This window comes from Ovis canadensis, chromosome 1 (genome assembly GCF_042477335.2).
Source record: "Ovis canadensis isolate MfBH-ARS-UI-01 breed Bighorn chromosome 1, ARS-UI_OviCan_v2, whole genome shotgun sequence".
NCBI lineage: Eukaryota > Metazoa > Chordata > Mammalia > Artiodactyla > Bovidae > Ovis > Ovis canadensis.
The window spans coordinates 119011730-119024841 of NC_091245.1; the positions used below are offsets into that span (position 1 = coordinate 119011730).

General features: G+C 49.1%; 1 protein-coding gene across 2 annotated transcripts in view; it reads left to right on the plus strand.

Moving 5' to 3' along the window:
• Nucleotides 1-12852, plus strand: part of UCK2 (uridine-cytidine kinase 2) — a 73957-nt gene extending 61105 nt beyond the window's left edge. For both annotated transcript variants that reach the window (XM_069547724.1, XM_069547713.1), the window contains exons 4-7: nt 3619-3761; nt 8960-9057; nt 11087-11135; nt 12443-12852. In XM_069547724.1, the coding sequence (XP_069403825.1) occupies nt 3619-3761; nt 8960-9057; nt 11087-11135; nt 12443-12582 (430 nt within the window). In that variant the 3' untranslated portion in view covers nt 12583-12852. The remainder of the gene's footprint in view (nt 1-3618; nt 3762-8959; nt 9058-11086; nt 11136-12442) is intronic.
• Nucleotides 12853-13112: the final 260 nt, after the last annotated feature.

Below are 13112 nucleotides of genomic sequence, written 5' to 3' on the forward strand. Positions count from 1 at the left end.
CAACAGTCCCCCAGCCACTTGTGAGGGACCCAGCTACTCAGAGTTAACTGATCCCATTCCACCCTTGTGTTTTTTGTGGTGCCTACAAATGAATGTTGGGCGGAAACTGAGAAATCACCTATTCTCTGTAAATACCTTTCTCTGATCTTCCCCTTCTTCACTGTAAGGAATAATTCTCAAGTGAGAAGGTTGTGCTAGGTTATCCCAAATACTCTAATACTCCAGGTTTCTTATGTGAACCTCACAGCCCATCTCCAGACTCCTAAACAGGACATTGCACCATACGTGCCTTCTGGCACATCTTGGGCTAGCTCAATAAATGTTGCTTTTAGCTCTAAACTGCTTCAAAATGTTCTCGCACCTAGACCTTCACGTAGAGTAGGGAAGTGATTGATTCCAGCTTCCGGGGGTACCACCCATGGGGCAGGCAGTTCTGTTCTCCTTCCTGTCCCAGGATTGAAGAGGATGACTGAATTGAAACAGTCAACAGTCTTTTTAGTCTTGATCAGCACTGCCAGACAGTGTCAGTCTGTGTAAGCACAGTCTGTGTGTTTTGCAGATGGAACCCTAGAAATCCCAGGAAAACACGTTTTCTTTGTTTCCCAGCAGAGCCTTTCCGCCCTCTTCTTGGCCCAGGGCAGCTGCCTAGAGTGACTCATTGTTTCACTCACTTGTTGATCTCTTTTTCTATCCATCTTGCTTCTGAATTCTGCCCAGTTTGGTTCCTTATCCTGAACCACAGTGGGCACTGTTTTCCAGTACCTGACATTATCCCAGAGACTGGTATATCTCAACCCTGGCTGCAGACATAGCTGGGGAAGCTTTTTAACTGAAATCTTGCCATTTGTGACAACATTGGTGGACCTAGAGGGTATTATGCCAAGTGAAACCAATCAGCCAAAGAAAATACTGTATGATTTTATGTATTATGTAGACTCTAAAAACAAAACAAATGAACAAACAAGAAAACAGAGACAAGAGTCATAGCTACAGAGAGCAAACTGGTGGTTGCCAGAAGTGAAGGGAGTAGGGAAGAAGAAATAGGGAGATTAAGAGGTGCAAATTTTCAGCTACAAAATAAGTGAATCACGGGTATGAAGTGTACGGTGTGGGGAATTTACTCAATAACAATGTCTTTGTGTGGTGACAGGTGATAACTAGACTTAATGATTTTGAAATGTGTAGAAATATCAAATCACTGTGTTGTGTGCTAGCCACTGACACAGTATTGTAGCTTGATTATACTGCAGAAAAACAAACTGACTAATAGAAAAAGATCAGATTATTGCTACCGCCATAGGGGGTTGGGGAATGGGGAGATAGGGTTTGTGAAGGAGGGAGAATTAGATGAAGATAATCAAAAGGTACCTGCTCCAGCTTGTAAAGATACGCAAGAACTAGGGATGTAATGTACAGCACAATATAGGTGACGCTGCTGTACGCTCTGTGTGAGAGCAGTTAATACATCCTAAGAGTTCTCATCACAAAATATTTTTTCTATTTCTTTGATATTTGTTTCATATGAGATGATGGATGCTCACTTAACCCCATTAGGGTTATCATTTCATAATGTAAGTCAAATCATTATATGTATACCTTAAACTCATACAGTGCTTTATATCTTAATAAAATCGGGGGAAGCAAATGTAAATTTTAAAAAATAATGTATAAGTATGAAAAAAGAAATTGCTTCTAGAAATGGGAAACACAGTGGCAAAGTTTTCAAACTCAGTACATGTATTAGCAGCAAAGTGGAAAGAAAAACTCAATTCAGACAATAGAGGATTGATCTGAAGAAATCCTCCATTAATGCATTAATGCCTTAATGGATGAAGGAAGAAAAAGACAGGAAAAAAAAAAAAGATTAAGAGACGTGGAAGGTAGTTCAGACCTGAAAAATATTTAATCAGAAGGAAAGGGAAGAGAATAAAGGCAATATCTGAAGAGATACTAGCTTAATTTTTTTCCAGAACTAATGAAATCAAATCCATAGATTTCATGCCCTGCAATCCCAAACAGGATAGATAAAAAAACAAAAGTACAAGTGAGTTCTACTTTTTGGAATTGATTCATATTCCACTGTGGCCTGACAGTTAATTTTTGTGCCTGCTGCAGTTGTATTTCAAAGTTTTGTACAAAGTTATGTGGATGCTCAAACCACATTTTGTTAATTGTGTTATTCAGTCTTTCCATTTCCTTCTTTATCTGTCAGTTTCTAAAATAAAGAAGTTAGAAGTCTCTCTAGTATGAATGTGGATGCAGTTTCTCTTGGTATTTTTATCTGCTCAATATACTGCAAACCTCTGCTGTTAAATAAAGTTTCATGCCTTAAAAAAAAAAAAAAAAAGGAAGAAATACCTGGGGAGCTTTTAAAAAGTACTGATGCCCTAGCTACACCCTAGACTAATGAAATCAGAAGCCCAGGGGAGTAGGGTCCAGGAATAAATATTTTTAAAAGCTCCCCAGATGGTTCTCTGTGCATCAGGAGTTACACCACTGCTCTGGAGTCTCCTGACTGCTCTCACCTGGCCCTTTCCTGCCGTCTTTTCTGCCCCGTGTGCTGCCACCTTGGTAGCTCTCCAGCAGTGCTCCCTTGGAATTTAGACCCAAGCCCAGGGGACCGAGCCAGTAAAGAATTGAAGCATGTTTATGGGGAGGAAGTTCCTCCTTGGCAGGCAGCTGTGGCGGACTTCCCTATGTTTGCGCAAATAAAACCTGTCATCTTAAGGAGCTTTTGAAATAAATGTTTGGTTTTCTTCACAAATGTTTGCTGCTCTGCCGGTCAGGGTCAGTGGTAAACCTTCAGTGGTATCCTTACTTTACTTCCAGTGAATTTTGAAATGAGGTGCAATGTGGTTTTAGGACAGAAGCAAAAGATGAAAGAGTGCAGTGAAAGTTGAGGCAGGGCAGAGCTAGGCCCCATCAGGCCCCTCCACTTGTTTTCACTGCCCCGGCTTTTGAAAAGTCATGTTTACATTAGTATCTCTCTGCCTGGGGCTTCCCAACCCTGTGGGCAGATGGATGACTGAGTAATGTGTGTCTCTGCTTTGCTGATGAGGAAGAGAGCCAAACCAGGCAGGTCTGGGGCTGTTTCCTCCTCCCACAGAGACCCTTCCCCTTCCCAGTCTCTTATCTAAAGCTTTCTTATCCCCACCTTTCCCTCTGCCCCTTCTGTCTTCCTCCCAGCTGCCTCAGCATAGGGGGACGGGATGGGCTTCTTGGGAGAAAACTGAGTTTCTGTTTTTGAAAGTTCAGAGTGTGAGGCTCCATACATGCCAGGACTCAGAGCGTTCCTAGGGATGCCTCCGGCGGGGTGAGGGGGGAAAGTGCTCACGTCTCCTTTTGTGTGTCTTTATTCTTCATTTAGCAGCAGGCTTTTTTACTCCAAGAAGAGGGATGTAGGCCCACTGTTTCTGCTTTACAGTGAAAGCTCCAAAGAGCTGGTTATAGGAGGCCTTGGCCCAGCCGCACCGGTGCTCATTCTTAGGCCTCCATAGTGGCCCCAGGGCTCTGTGAGGCTATGCTTAAACCCTTCCAGTCCAGCGGATGGGACTCCAGACTCCCCCTCCCCTGCTCCTCCCACCTGACCCAGCCCCTCTTCCACCCTCTGGTTTGCAGGAAGGAGGAGACAGTTACTGTCTACCCCGCAGACGTGGTGCTCTTCGAAGGGATCCTGGCCTTCTACTCCCAGGAGGTGCGAGACCTGTTCCAGATGAAGCTTTTTGTGGACACAGATGCGGACACCCGGCTCTCCCGCAGAGGTGCGTTCCAGAAGCTGCTGACGGAGCATCCGTGGCCTCGTGTCCCTGGGGCCCAGTGACGTTTGAGAAGGGATTAGTTTCACTCACTGTTTTGTTAAAGGTTCATGAGGTCACAGACATGAAATAAGAACTTTACCTTCTGTTTTTGCTGGGGAGAAGTTTGGCTAAGTGCTTAGCTCCCTATGATTTCCCCATAGGTGTCCCAGTCAAGATGGGGACTCACTGTAGCACATCTTGGGGCAGGAACACCTCTGCTGGCAGCTCTGGGCAGCTGGTCCCATCTCCCTATTCCGCTTGCCCTTTGCTGTCCAGAAAGTTCTGTGAAGCTTTGGTCACTCTGTCCAGACAGCTCAGGAGCACAGTTGGTTGTTCCCTCTGAACACCTTGAGCATGTGCGGAAGACACTGAAGTGCTTGTTGGCAGGGAGGTGGAGCCTGTGGACTCACCCTGGGGCGCAGAGCAGAGAGCTCGGGAGGCTTCGTGTGGGAAGCGGTGCCTGTGGACTCAGCCCTGGGGCGCAGAGCAGAGAGCTCCGGAGGCCTTGTGGGGGAAGCGGGGTCTGGACTTGAATGTGGTGGTCTGATGGCGTAGGCAACCCGAGAAGGTGCTCGCTGCAAAAATAGACACTGTGGCTGGTTAGGACTGTTTTCTGATCTGGATGACAGGGAGGCCTGAGGTCTGTGGGTGGCATCTTGGGGCATGAACCATTGAGGAGAGATGGGGAACCCAGCAGAGTTGGAGCCGACAGGACGCAGCCTAGGCAGTGGGGTGGAAGTGACTGAGGAGAGGGATGAAGGGTGACTAAGGTTTGATTTCCCATCATGTGGAGGAGGAGCAACACAGGATACTCCAGGCTTAGCCCTTAGTCACAGAGCAAGTCGGTGGCAGATTCAGATTTCGTAAGCCCCAACCCAAAGCCTTCCAACCTCAAAGTGTGTGAAGTTTTCCCTTTTCCAGTTCATGAAACAAATTTGTTTCATGGACAGAAGAGCTTGGTGGGCTACAGTCCGTGGGGTCGCAAGGAGTTGGACACAACTGAGCGACTAACACTTAGAGTTTCTTTCACTTTTCACTGTTTAGATGATGTGTGACTTGGAGTAGGTTGTGTTTTAACCTGTTTGCACCTTATTTTCCTACTGGTGGATCATGTAATGACTGGTTAGTACTCCTAGGATAGTTGTGCTATGAGAGGCAATGCCTGGTGGTGGCTTTAGTGGATAAATGTCACCGTGGCAGATCAGAAACCTGCTTCACTTGAGATGGTAGCTGATGTTCTGTTTTCCCTAGTGTTCCGTCAGGACTTGTCGGAGCCTCAGGAGACATGTCCTCGGGAGCTGGTAACACCTGGGCTGATACCATTAGTCCAGCAGGTGGTACTAACGTCCCAGGGGATGGCGTGATGCCTGAGAGAGAGAAGTAAGTACAAACAATGTGGAAATTGGAACCACGTTTTGTGGCGTGACACGCCTGATTTCGATGGATAATTCTGGGATGGATTAGGTAGGTCTCATCCCAGGATCCTCCCGTGAGATGGAGGAGAGGCTTGAGGTGACGGTGGCCTTTCCGAGGGTTTCTCAGGGCCAGCTCTGCACCCCTCGCCTTCCCCGGCGCCCCTGCGGCGGCTCAACTCGGGGTCAGCTCTGCACCCCTCGCCTTCCCCGGTGCCCCTGCGGCGGCTCACTGTCTTCTTTCAGATCCGCCATCCTGTCATGTCACCTACTGCCAAGTTACCCTTCTGCTGGTCGAGTGGGACTTCCCAAATGCTGTTTCTACAAACTCACTCTCTGTCTCTGTAGGGCAGGAGAACATGCTCTGTGGGCTGGGGCGGGGTGGGGGTAAGGGAGAGGGAAGGAGGGTTAGTCAGGAGCTGTGGAGCAGGACATTCCTGGGGACTTGAGTGAGTGCCGTGGTCTTACTGTCTGTGGGTCACATCCTCCCGGGCACACTCCAGGTTGACCCTCATGTGGAAGGGAGGGAGTCTCATAGCCTTTGGAAAGACTTCCTTCCTTCCCAGGGGGCCCCTTGGTGTCTAGGGGATTGGTCTCCTCCCAGCAAAGCCTGCCGTCCGCTCTGTGTGAGTGTCGCCTAGCTTTGGAGCAGGATCAGAGAGGACCTGCAGTGGGGCCCTGGGACCGCTGGCCTCAGGCCCGCCTGCCACGGCCCTCTCTCCAGCTTACATAGAATTAGGGCTTCACTGAGCCTTGACATAGGCAGTTGGTTCTTTTACTAGAATAACACATCTGCTCAACTGATCTTTAAAGGGAATTGACAACCGTGGAGGAACTGTGTTTATTCTGGTCCTTCTGCATTTGGTTCTTGGCTCTGGCTGACCAGAAGCAGCAGAGGCTGATTTGGAAGGGCCGAGTGGAAGGCAGGCAGGGAAGAGCAGGCCTGGAGTTTCCTGCCCTTTACCCTGCAGGGCGCTCTGAGATGACCTGCCCAGCCCAGCAAGTGTGCCGGGGTTACAGACGGTTTTGAGTCTCTGGAGTTTCCGGATGGTGCCAAGACTTTGTTCTGATTCAGTGGTTGGCTTGGTTACACTTCCTGACTCTGAGGAGGGCACTTCACTGTAGTGAACTAGCTGGTCCCAAGTTGTCCTGGGCTCAAGGAGGGGTCCCGTCTGTCTAAGGTGGTAATTGGATGGGAGGCTCTTGGGAGCAGAGGTGGGCGAAGCCTTCTGTTTTGTGTGTTCACATGTCTGGACAACCCTCTGGCCCACTGCCGTCTCCTGTTCCAGCGTGGAAGCTGCGGGACGTCTCCTCCCGTCTGCCTGTTTCCCCCTCGCCGTCCTGTCTTTCCGTCTTTCCGTCTTTCCATGTGTCTGCCCTTCCCTCCCCCCGGGAGCCCCACCCCTTCCTTCCCGGCTGCTCTTTGGGACTCCACCCCCACCCCCACCCCCGCTGGGTCCAGCCTGCTTAGCTGAGTTCCCAGCTCGTGTCCTCCTGATGGTCTGCTTTATCAGGGAGCCGTCCCTCTCCTGGAGCTTCCTCAGGTCCTGTCAGCGTCGTGATCGTGTCTCTTAGGCTTACTGAAAGCACACCACGTGCCAGTCATGGTGCTGAAGAATCTTACCCACATCTCCAGTCTTCCTAAGTGACAGCTTTGTGAGACAAGGTGCTATTGTGGTCCCTGCTTTACAGTTAAGGAAAATGAGCTTTTTGTCTGAGGCCACAAAGGTAGTAGTTAATGGGGTCAGGATTCAAATAGAGAAGGTTTTGCCTCCATTGCTCTAGATGATGGGGCCAGAAGCAGCTTTGGGCTCCAGAGCAGAGGCGGGTATGATTCACCTGCTCCACCCGGTCTCTCCCCTCATGGTCCTCACTCCCGTGACATGACAAGTGATGCTCTAGGTCCGCAAGGCAGAGGAGAGCTGCAGATGTGGGCTGAGGGCAGCGGCAGAGCACTGTGAAAGGGGAGAGTCCGTGCGTGTGTGTCCTAGAGGGAGGATGGAGATTTCCACGGCGCTGAGGCTGTCAGCAGCTGTGGGGAATGCATGTCTTGCAAAACAAATCCAGCATCAGGCTCTTGCACGGTTTTGAGTCAAAGCTGCTGAAGTGCAGGCATGTGTTTGCTTCCCCACCACCCTCCCCCCCCCCCCCAGCTCTGATGCCCTTTTGGTCTGACTTCCTTTTTCCTTTGGGCTTTATCTGGAGACATGTGAAGAGCTAGAGGCCACACGGGCTGTGTGTTTTGGCGAGCTTAGCCCCTTGGCCCACAGGCCCGCACTCTGGAGGCCCATGGGGCTTGGCCACGTGGCAGCTGTTGGAGCTTCTACTTGGCTGCCGAGTGTCCCTGGCAGAGCAGCGGCAGCAGCTGGAGCAAGGCCCCATGTCCAAATGCCCGAGAAGACCATTTCCTGGCTGGGCTGGGCATGCAGGCAGCTGGGTTTGTGAGGCAAATTCTGACAAGTTAGGGACCAACCAACCATTTTGTTAGCAGGGCTCATGGGGGGAAGACCCTTGTGAATCGTGGAGCTGGAAGTCAGTGGTGGTAGCAGTGTATTACCTGGATTTCTGGAATGGGGTCTTCCTGACAGTTTTCCAGCCTTCTGATCTTACAGACTTCACACCAGCCTGGACTGTAACCAGAGAAGCTCTGTTTCCCGCCCCTCCCCACGTGCGTGTGTTCCTGTGTGCGTGCATACATGTCCACAGAATTATTTACAGACAAGACTTTCCAGAAATGCACTCACAAGTATTCCCTGTGTTTGTTTACAGTGAGTTTCATCCCATACTGAAACGGTTACGTGACAAGTGATTGAGAGGAGCCAAGGGTCCACTGCAAATGATTGTAGATAAATTGATACCCTTCTGGGGTTGGAGGGAAAGATTTTAATAGTCATGATTGAAAACATTTGAAGGGAGGGGTTGCTTTTGATATGGGAATCAAACTCACTTGCTGAGTTTGGGAGAAACTCAGGCCCAGGGAGGCTAGTGTACAGTGGCAGAACCAGGATTCTGGACCCTTTTCTGTGCTTTGACAAAAGACTCTGTTAAAAGCACCCCCCACCCTGAGGAGGAAGAAGGTGGAAGATGATAAGTTTGGGTCCCTCTGGGCTACTTCACAGCTCTGGCCATGGTTTCTGACACCATAGCCTTCTCATCCTTTGCTTAGTGGTCTCCTGTGTTTGAGGTGGGCAGGTGTGGCTGACTGCAGCTGGGCCCTCTGCCCTACTTCCTCCTGGTGGAGGGGCCCCAGTGTGGCCGGGAACCAGGCAGACAGTGGTGGCACATCCACAGAGGGTTGCCAGCCTGCACACAGGTGAGTGCGTGCAAGGGTGACGGGATGAGGACGGGCAAAGGACGTCTCCTGGCAACCTGCCCCTTTTGCCAGGAAGCCCCACCATTTCTCTGGGCCTAGTCTCCTTCCTGTTATGAGTCTGTCCTACCTTTTTGGGGGGGTTCACAATGAAGTTTTATTTGGGGCAAGTGTTGCTTGAAATGAGAAGATTAATGGCCTTTCCCGGAAACCTTTTGCTTCAGAGAGTGTTTTGTCATAGCTGAGTTTGACTGTAGCAAGACTTGAAAATGCAACTTGTTTTTCCCCAAAGCTGCTGCTGACCGGCGGTTGGTCCAGTCTCTCAGGAATCCGGCATGTGACTCATCCAGAGTCCTCGTGGAGCTTGTATGATCCTGATCAGCCTCGCAAAGGGTGGACATGCACCGTTTTCTTGATTCTTGTTTTTCTTTCTCTTCTAGTATTAAGGGACATCAGCGAAAGAGGGAGGGACCTTGAGCAGATTTTATCTCAGTACATTACATTCGTCAAGCCTGCCTTTGAGGAATTCTGCTTGCCAGTGAGTTGTGTTCTTGTTTTTCATTGAATTTAGTGTTTAAAATGTAATGAAACAAATAAAGGTCTGTGAGTTGAGCTCCCCAGCCAGGATCTCACTCGCCCCTCTGGCTGCTCCTCTGTCGAGTCCTAAGAAAGGCAGTCACTGGTGCTTTGTCTCCTGCCCTGGGGCTCTGCCCCACCACTCTTTTTTGGGGTGGCCCTGAAGGATCCTGCTGTCCGATATTCCTGCAAGCTGTATACTTCTCGCTTGGTGAGCTCATGGGGAGGCATTTTATTAAGGATGCATCGTATCTAAGGATAGACTTGACTACTTGGGTCTTCAGAAGATTTGTGGCGGTTGGCATGTTGGTGCATGAGCCCTCAGCTGCAGAGTCTTCCCTTCTGAATCTCTTCTGCCACCCCCTTTGAGTCCTATTTTGAGCTTGTCATTGGTCCCTATGTAAGTTCCCCTGTGGGAGGTGTACCGTGGAGGAGCAGGCTTCCTGTACTTCTGCCCAGGCTCGTCAGGCCTCCCCATGAGCTGGGAACTCTCTAGTGAGATGACTTCCCCAGAAGGAAGGGTAGAGACTGGGCAGTGTTCAGCTTTTAGTGAATCAGCCCTCAGCCTAGGAAGCACCCCAGCTTCCTGAGGAAAGTCAGGCGAACGTTTGGGGAAGGCTGTCAGGGTTACAAGAGGTGGAGTGGTGGGGTGTGAAAGAGGAAGGCATGGGAGAGAGCCTAGCTTTGGAAAGAATTTTAGCTCAGGAGACTCATACCTCATCATACGTCTTTTTCAGGTTGGATAAACCATGTTCTCATTCCTTAAGAATTTAGAGTTCAGTCCTGGGAGTGTGAGAGAGGCTGGGTCTTCGCCTAATCTTGGCTGATGCCTTTAGGGAGACTGGCTCATGTAGGGCTATTGGGAAGTAGTGTAGAGTGGGGATTTCTCTACTTCTCTTAATGTTAATAATTAACTTCTTTCTTCTGTGCTGGAAAAATATGATCCCAAGCTGTCTTTGTTTCTTCAAGTATGTTAGTAGGTTTTGCTTCAAAACCAACTTGACTTTTGTTTCATATCCGGAACCAGGCAGGCTGTGTGAGTCAGCCTGAGTAACCCCGGTGCCCTGCTCATTCCCTGGAGAGGCCTGGGTCATAGGATTAGGTTTCTGAGGAGAAGGCAGAGGTGGCTGTAGCACTCTGAAGTTCTACCCATCCATCTGAGGACCTCTCTGCTCTTTCTAGCTTAATAATAAGAATACAAAGTATTCTTTTTGGACATAGATTACAGTTTACTGCCAACTTTCTGCTGTTTAACTTGTTGTAGTGGAACTCAGAATTTTAAGTAAGTATTTTCTAGGTTGTTTCTACTAGTTCCCACTGTGCAGCCACTCAGCTCAGGAAAGAGCAGCTCACTCTGTGTGAGCTTGGGCCTGATACATTGTCTGCCTAGTTCATGCTGGGCCTCTGGCCATTCCACAGCTGTAGTATGGACATGGCACAGGGTGAAGACCCATGTCCTAAGGCATTGTTTACACAGCCTCACCAGGACACAGTAGTTTGTAAAATGGTTCACAAAGTCTTAGTAAACTAAAAAACCCCAAAACTGTGCGCTTTATTTTTTCTTTTTTTAAGGCTGTGTCATAACAGAGCCAGTGGAAATGGTCATCAGTGGGACTTACTTTTTCTGACTAGACAAACTGTTGAAGTCCAAGGTGAACTGCTTCTTCATAAGTTTGGCTTTTACGAATTAAGGCTTTTCATAATGGTGAAGAGGCAGTTATATATTTAGTTTCCAAGACCATGTTCATTGTGCAGGTTGTAAGCTGAAAAAGTGTTGAATGTTAATGAGAACTCAGGAAAAAGCTGATCTATTATAAATTCGATAAAGTGGATAAAATATATTACATTGGAAGTAACAGAGTATTGCCCTCTGGGATTAGTAGGCAAAGGCTGGCCCTTTCTCCGCATTCCCTTGGAGAAGGGCTTGGGCCATCTCCTCTCTTTAATGCACTGTAATCCATCTAATGTGTTATAAATATCTTTCTCCACAGACAAAGAAATACGCTGACGTGATCATTCCTAGAGGTGCAGATAATCTCGGTGAGTCCTCGTGGGGTGCCTTGCGCAGGGCATGGCTCCTCCCTCTGTCAGTTATACTTTGGTTAGGACGTGGTAACCAAACATGGCTCTGTGGGTGTGGGGGAGGCCCTGGCTGCTGCTGTGAGCTGGAAGGGGGTTCATACCTACACACCCGGCATCAGGGACAGGCCACTGTGTTTACGCACGTACATGAGCGGGGTCAGACGTGAACTTGCTCTTGCTTCTCTGGCAGTGATCGGAGGGCGGTGCATACCTTCTGTTGTTGTTCCCAGTGATACCTGGGCATCTTGTATCTAAGGCCATTTCTAGTAAAAGCAGAGTTCCTTCCTAATTTCATTTAGAAAGCTCAAGGTGGCTTTTCCTGGGGTGGAAAGGATTTTTACCATGTGCATTTATTCACGCATTAGCTTTGCCTTGTCTAGAAAGTAGGAGTGTCTGGATTTAAGGCAGAGCTGACTTGGGAGAAGACCCTGTTTTCCTATTCTCTTTATAATTTATTTCAGTTTTCCTCTGTTTAAAAAGTTAATTTTTTGCTGAGCCATTTGGGAGTTAGTCACAGCAATGAAAATTTCACTTCATTCAAGCCACAGTGCACTCGTCACATCCAGGACACTTAATATCGACTCCTTTAACCTTCCTCAGCCTTTATTGTTTTTTGGGACACTACATTTTTGAGGAGTACAGGCCCGTTGTTTTTATAGAACAGCCCTCAGCTTGGGTTTGCCTTTGTGTCCTCATGACTGGCTTTAGCTCCTACAACGTGGAAAATACGCTGGGGGAGTCATGTTCTTGGGGTGTCACCCCAGAAAGCACTTGTTTATCTTGTTTTTGGCGATGTTAACATTGATCATGTGCTTGAAGCATATGATTTGTTTCTTAAGGCTAAGGAAGGAGAGTCCAGTCTTACCTTTGGAGGAGAGGGCCTTCTGTGGGGTTCCCTGTCTTTGGGGTGGGGAGCTGGTAGGTTCCCTGGTGGAATGGTGTCAGAACAAAGGCCAGTCCTCACGTCTACAGAATTTGGGTTGATTGCGTCCATCCAGTTCTTGCCTCTGATCGCATCCTGATAAGAAGCCTCACATTCAGGGCTTACTGTGTCCCGGGTTATCCTACTCTGAGAACTCTGCTGTGGGGTCATATTAGTCCCCATACAGGTCTGGGGAGGTCGGGTGACTTGCCCACAAGCAGCAGAGCCGGCTTCCTGGAGCGGTGTTTCATCTCTGGTTCCTGTGTGCCTTCCGCCCAGACAGCCCCGCAGGCCTGCCCCACCCCCGTGCGCCCCTGACACTCTTCCCTTCTCTGCTCTACAGTGGCCATCAACCTCATCGTGCAGCACATCCAGGACATCCTGAACGGCGGCCTCTCCAAACGGCAGACCAACGGCTGTCTCAACGGCTACACCCCTGCACGCAAGAGGCAGGCCTCGGAGTCGAGCAGCCGGCCGCACTGACCCCATCTCCACAGGGCCGGAGGAGGGGGCAGGAGGCGCTGCGCATCCATACGTGTGGTTTCCTAAGACATTGCTGTATTTAAGAAAACACCATGGAGATGAAATGCCTTTTTTTTTTTTTTTTTTTTGGTACTTTGGAGCGACGAAATGAAACAGGAGCTGACCCTTGAGCTTAAATGACAAACTGTGCCAACTACTACTGGTGATGCCTAATTATGAGTCCAACGTGTAACCAGTTATAAATACATATATATATATATATATATAAAAGGATCTATTTTTGTGTAAATGTACAAATACTGTACAGCTATTTGCCGTAAGTATTCTGCAGGAGGGCCTGTCCTTGAGTGTGTTGGGGGCTGGACCTGGCGTTTCACACCTGGTACCTGGGGTGTGCCCCGTGGGGCAGGCTCAGGTGGCTGCGGAGGGAGGCTCGGGGCTCGTGGCTCTCAGCGTCTGCACAACTCATTGGAAGTGGAGTTTGGAACCTTTGATCGCCTCCCCTGCCAGATGCTACCTTCTTGGAGCTG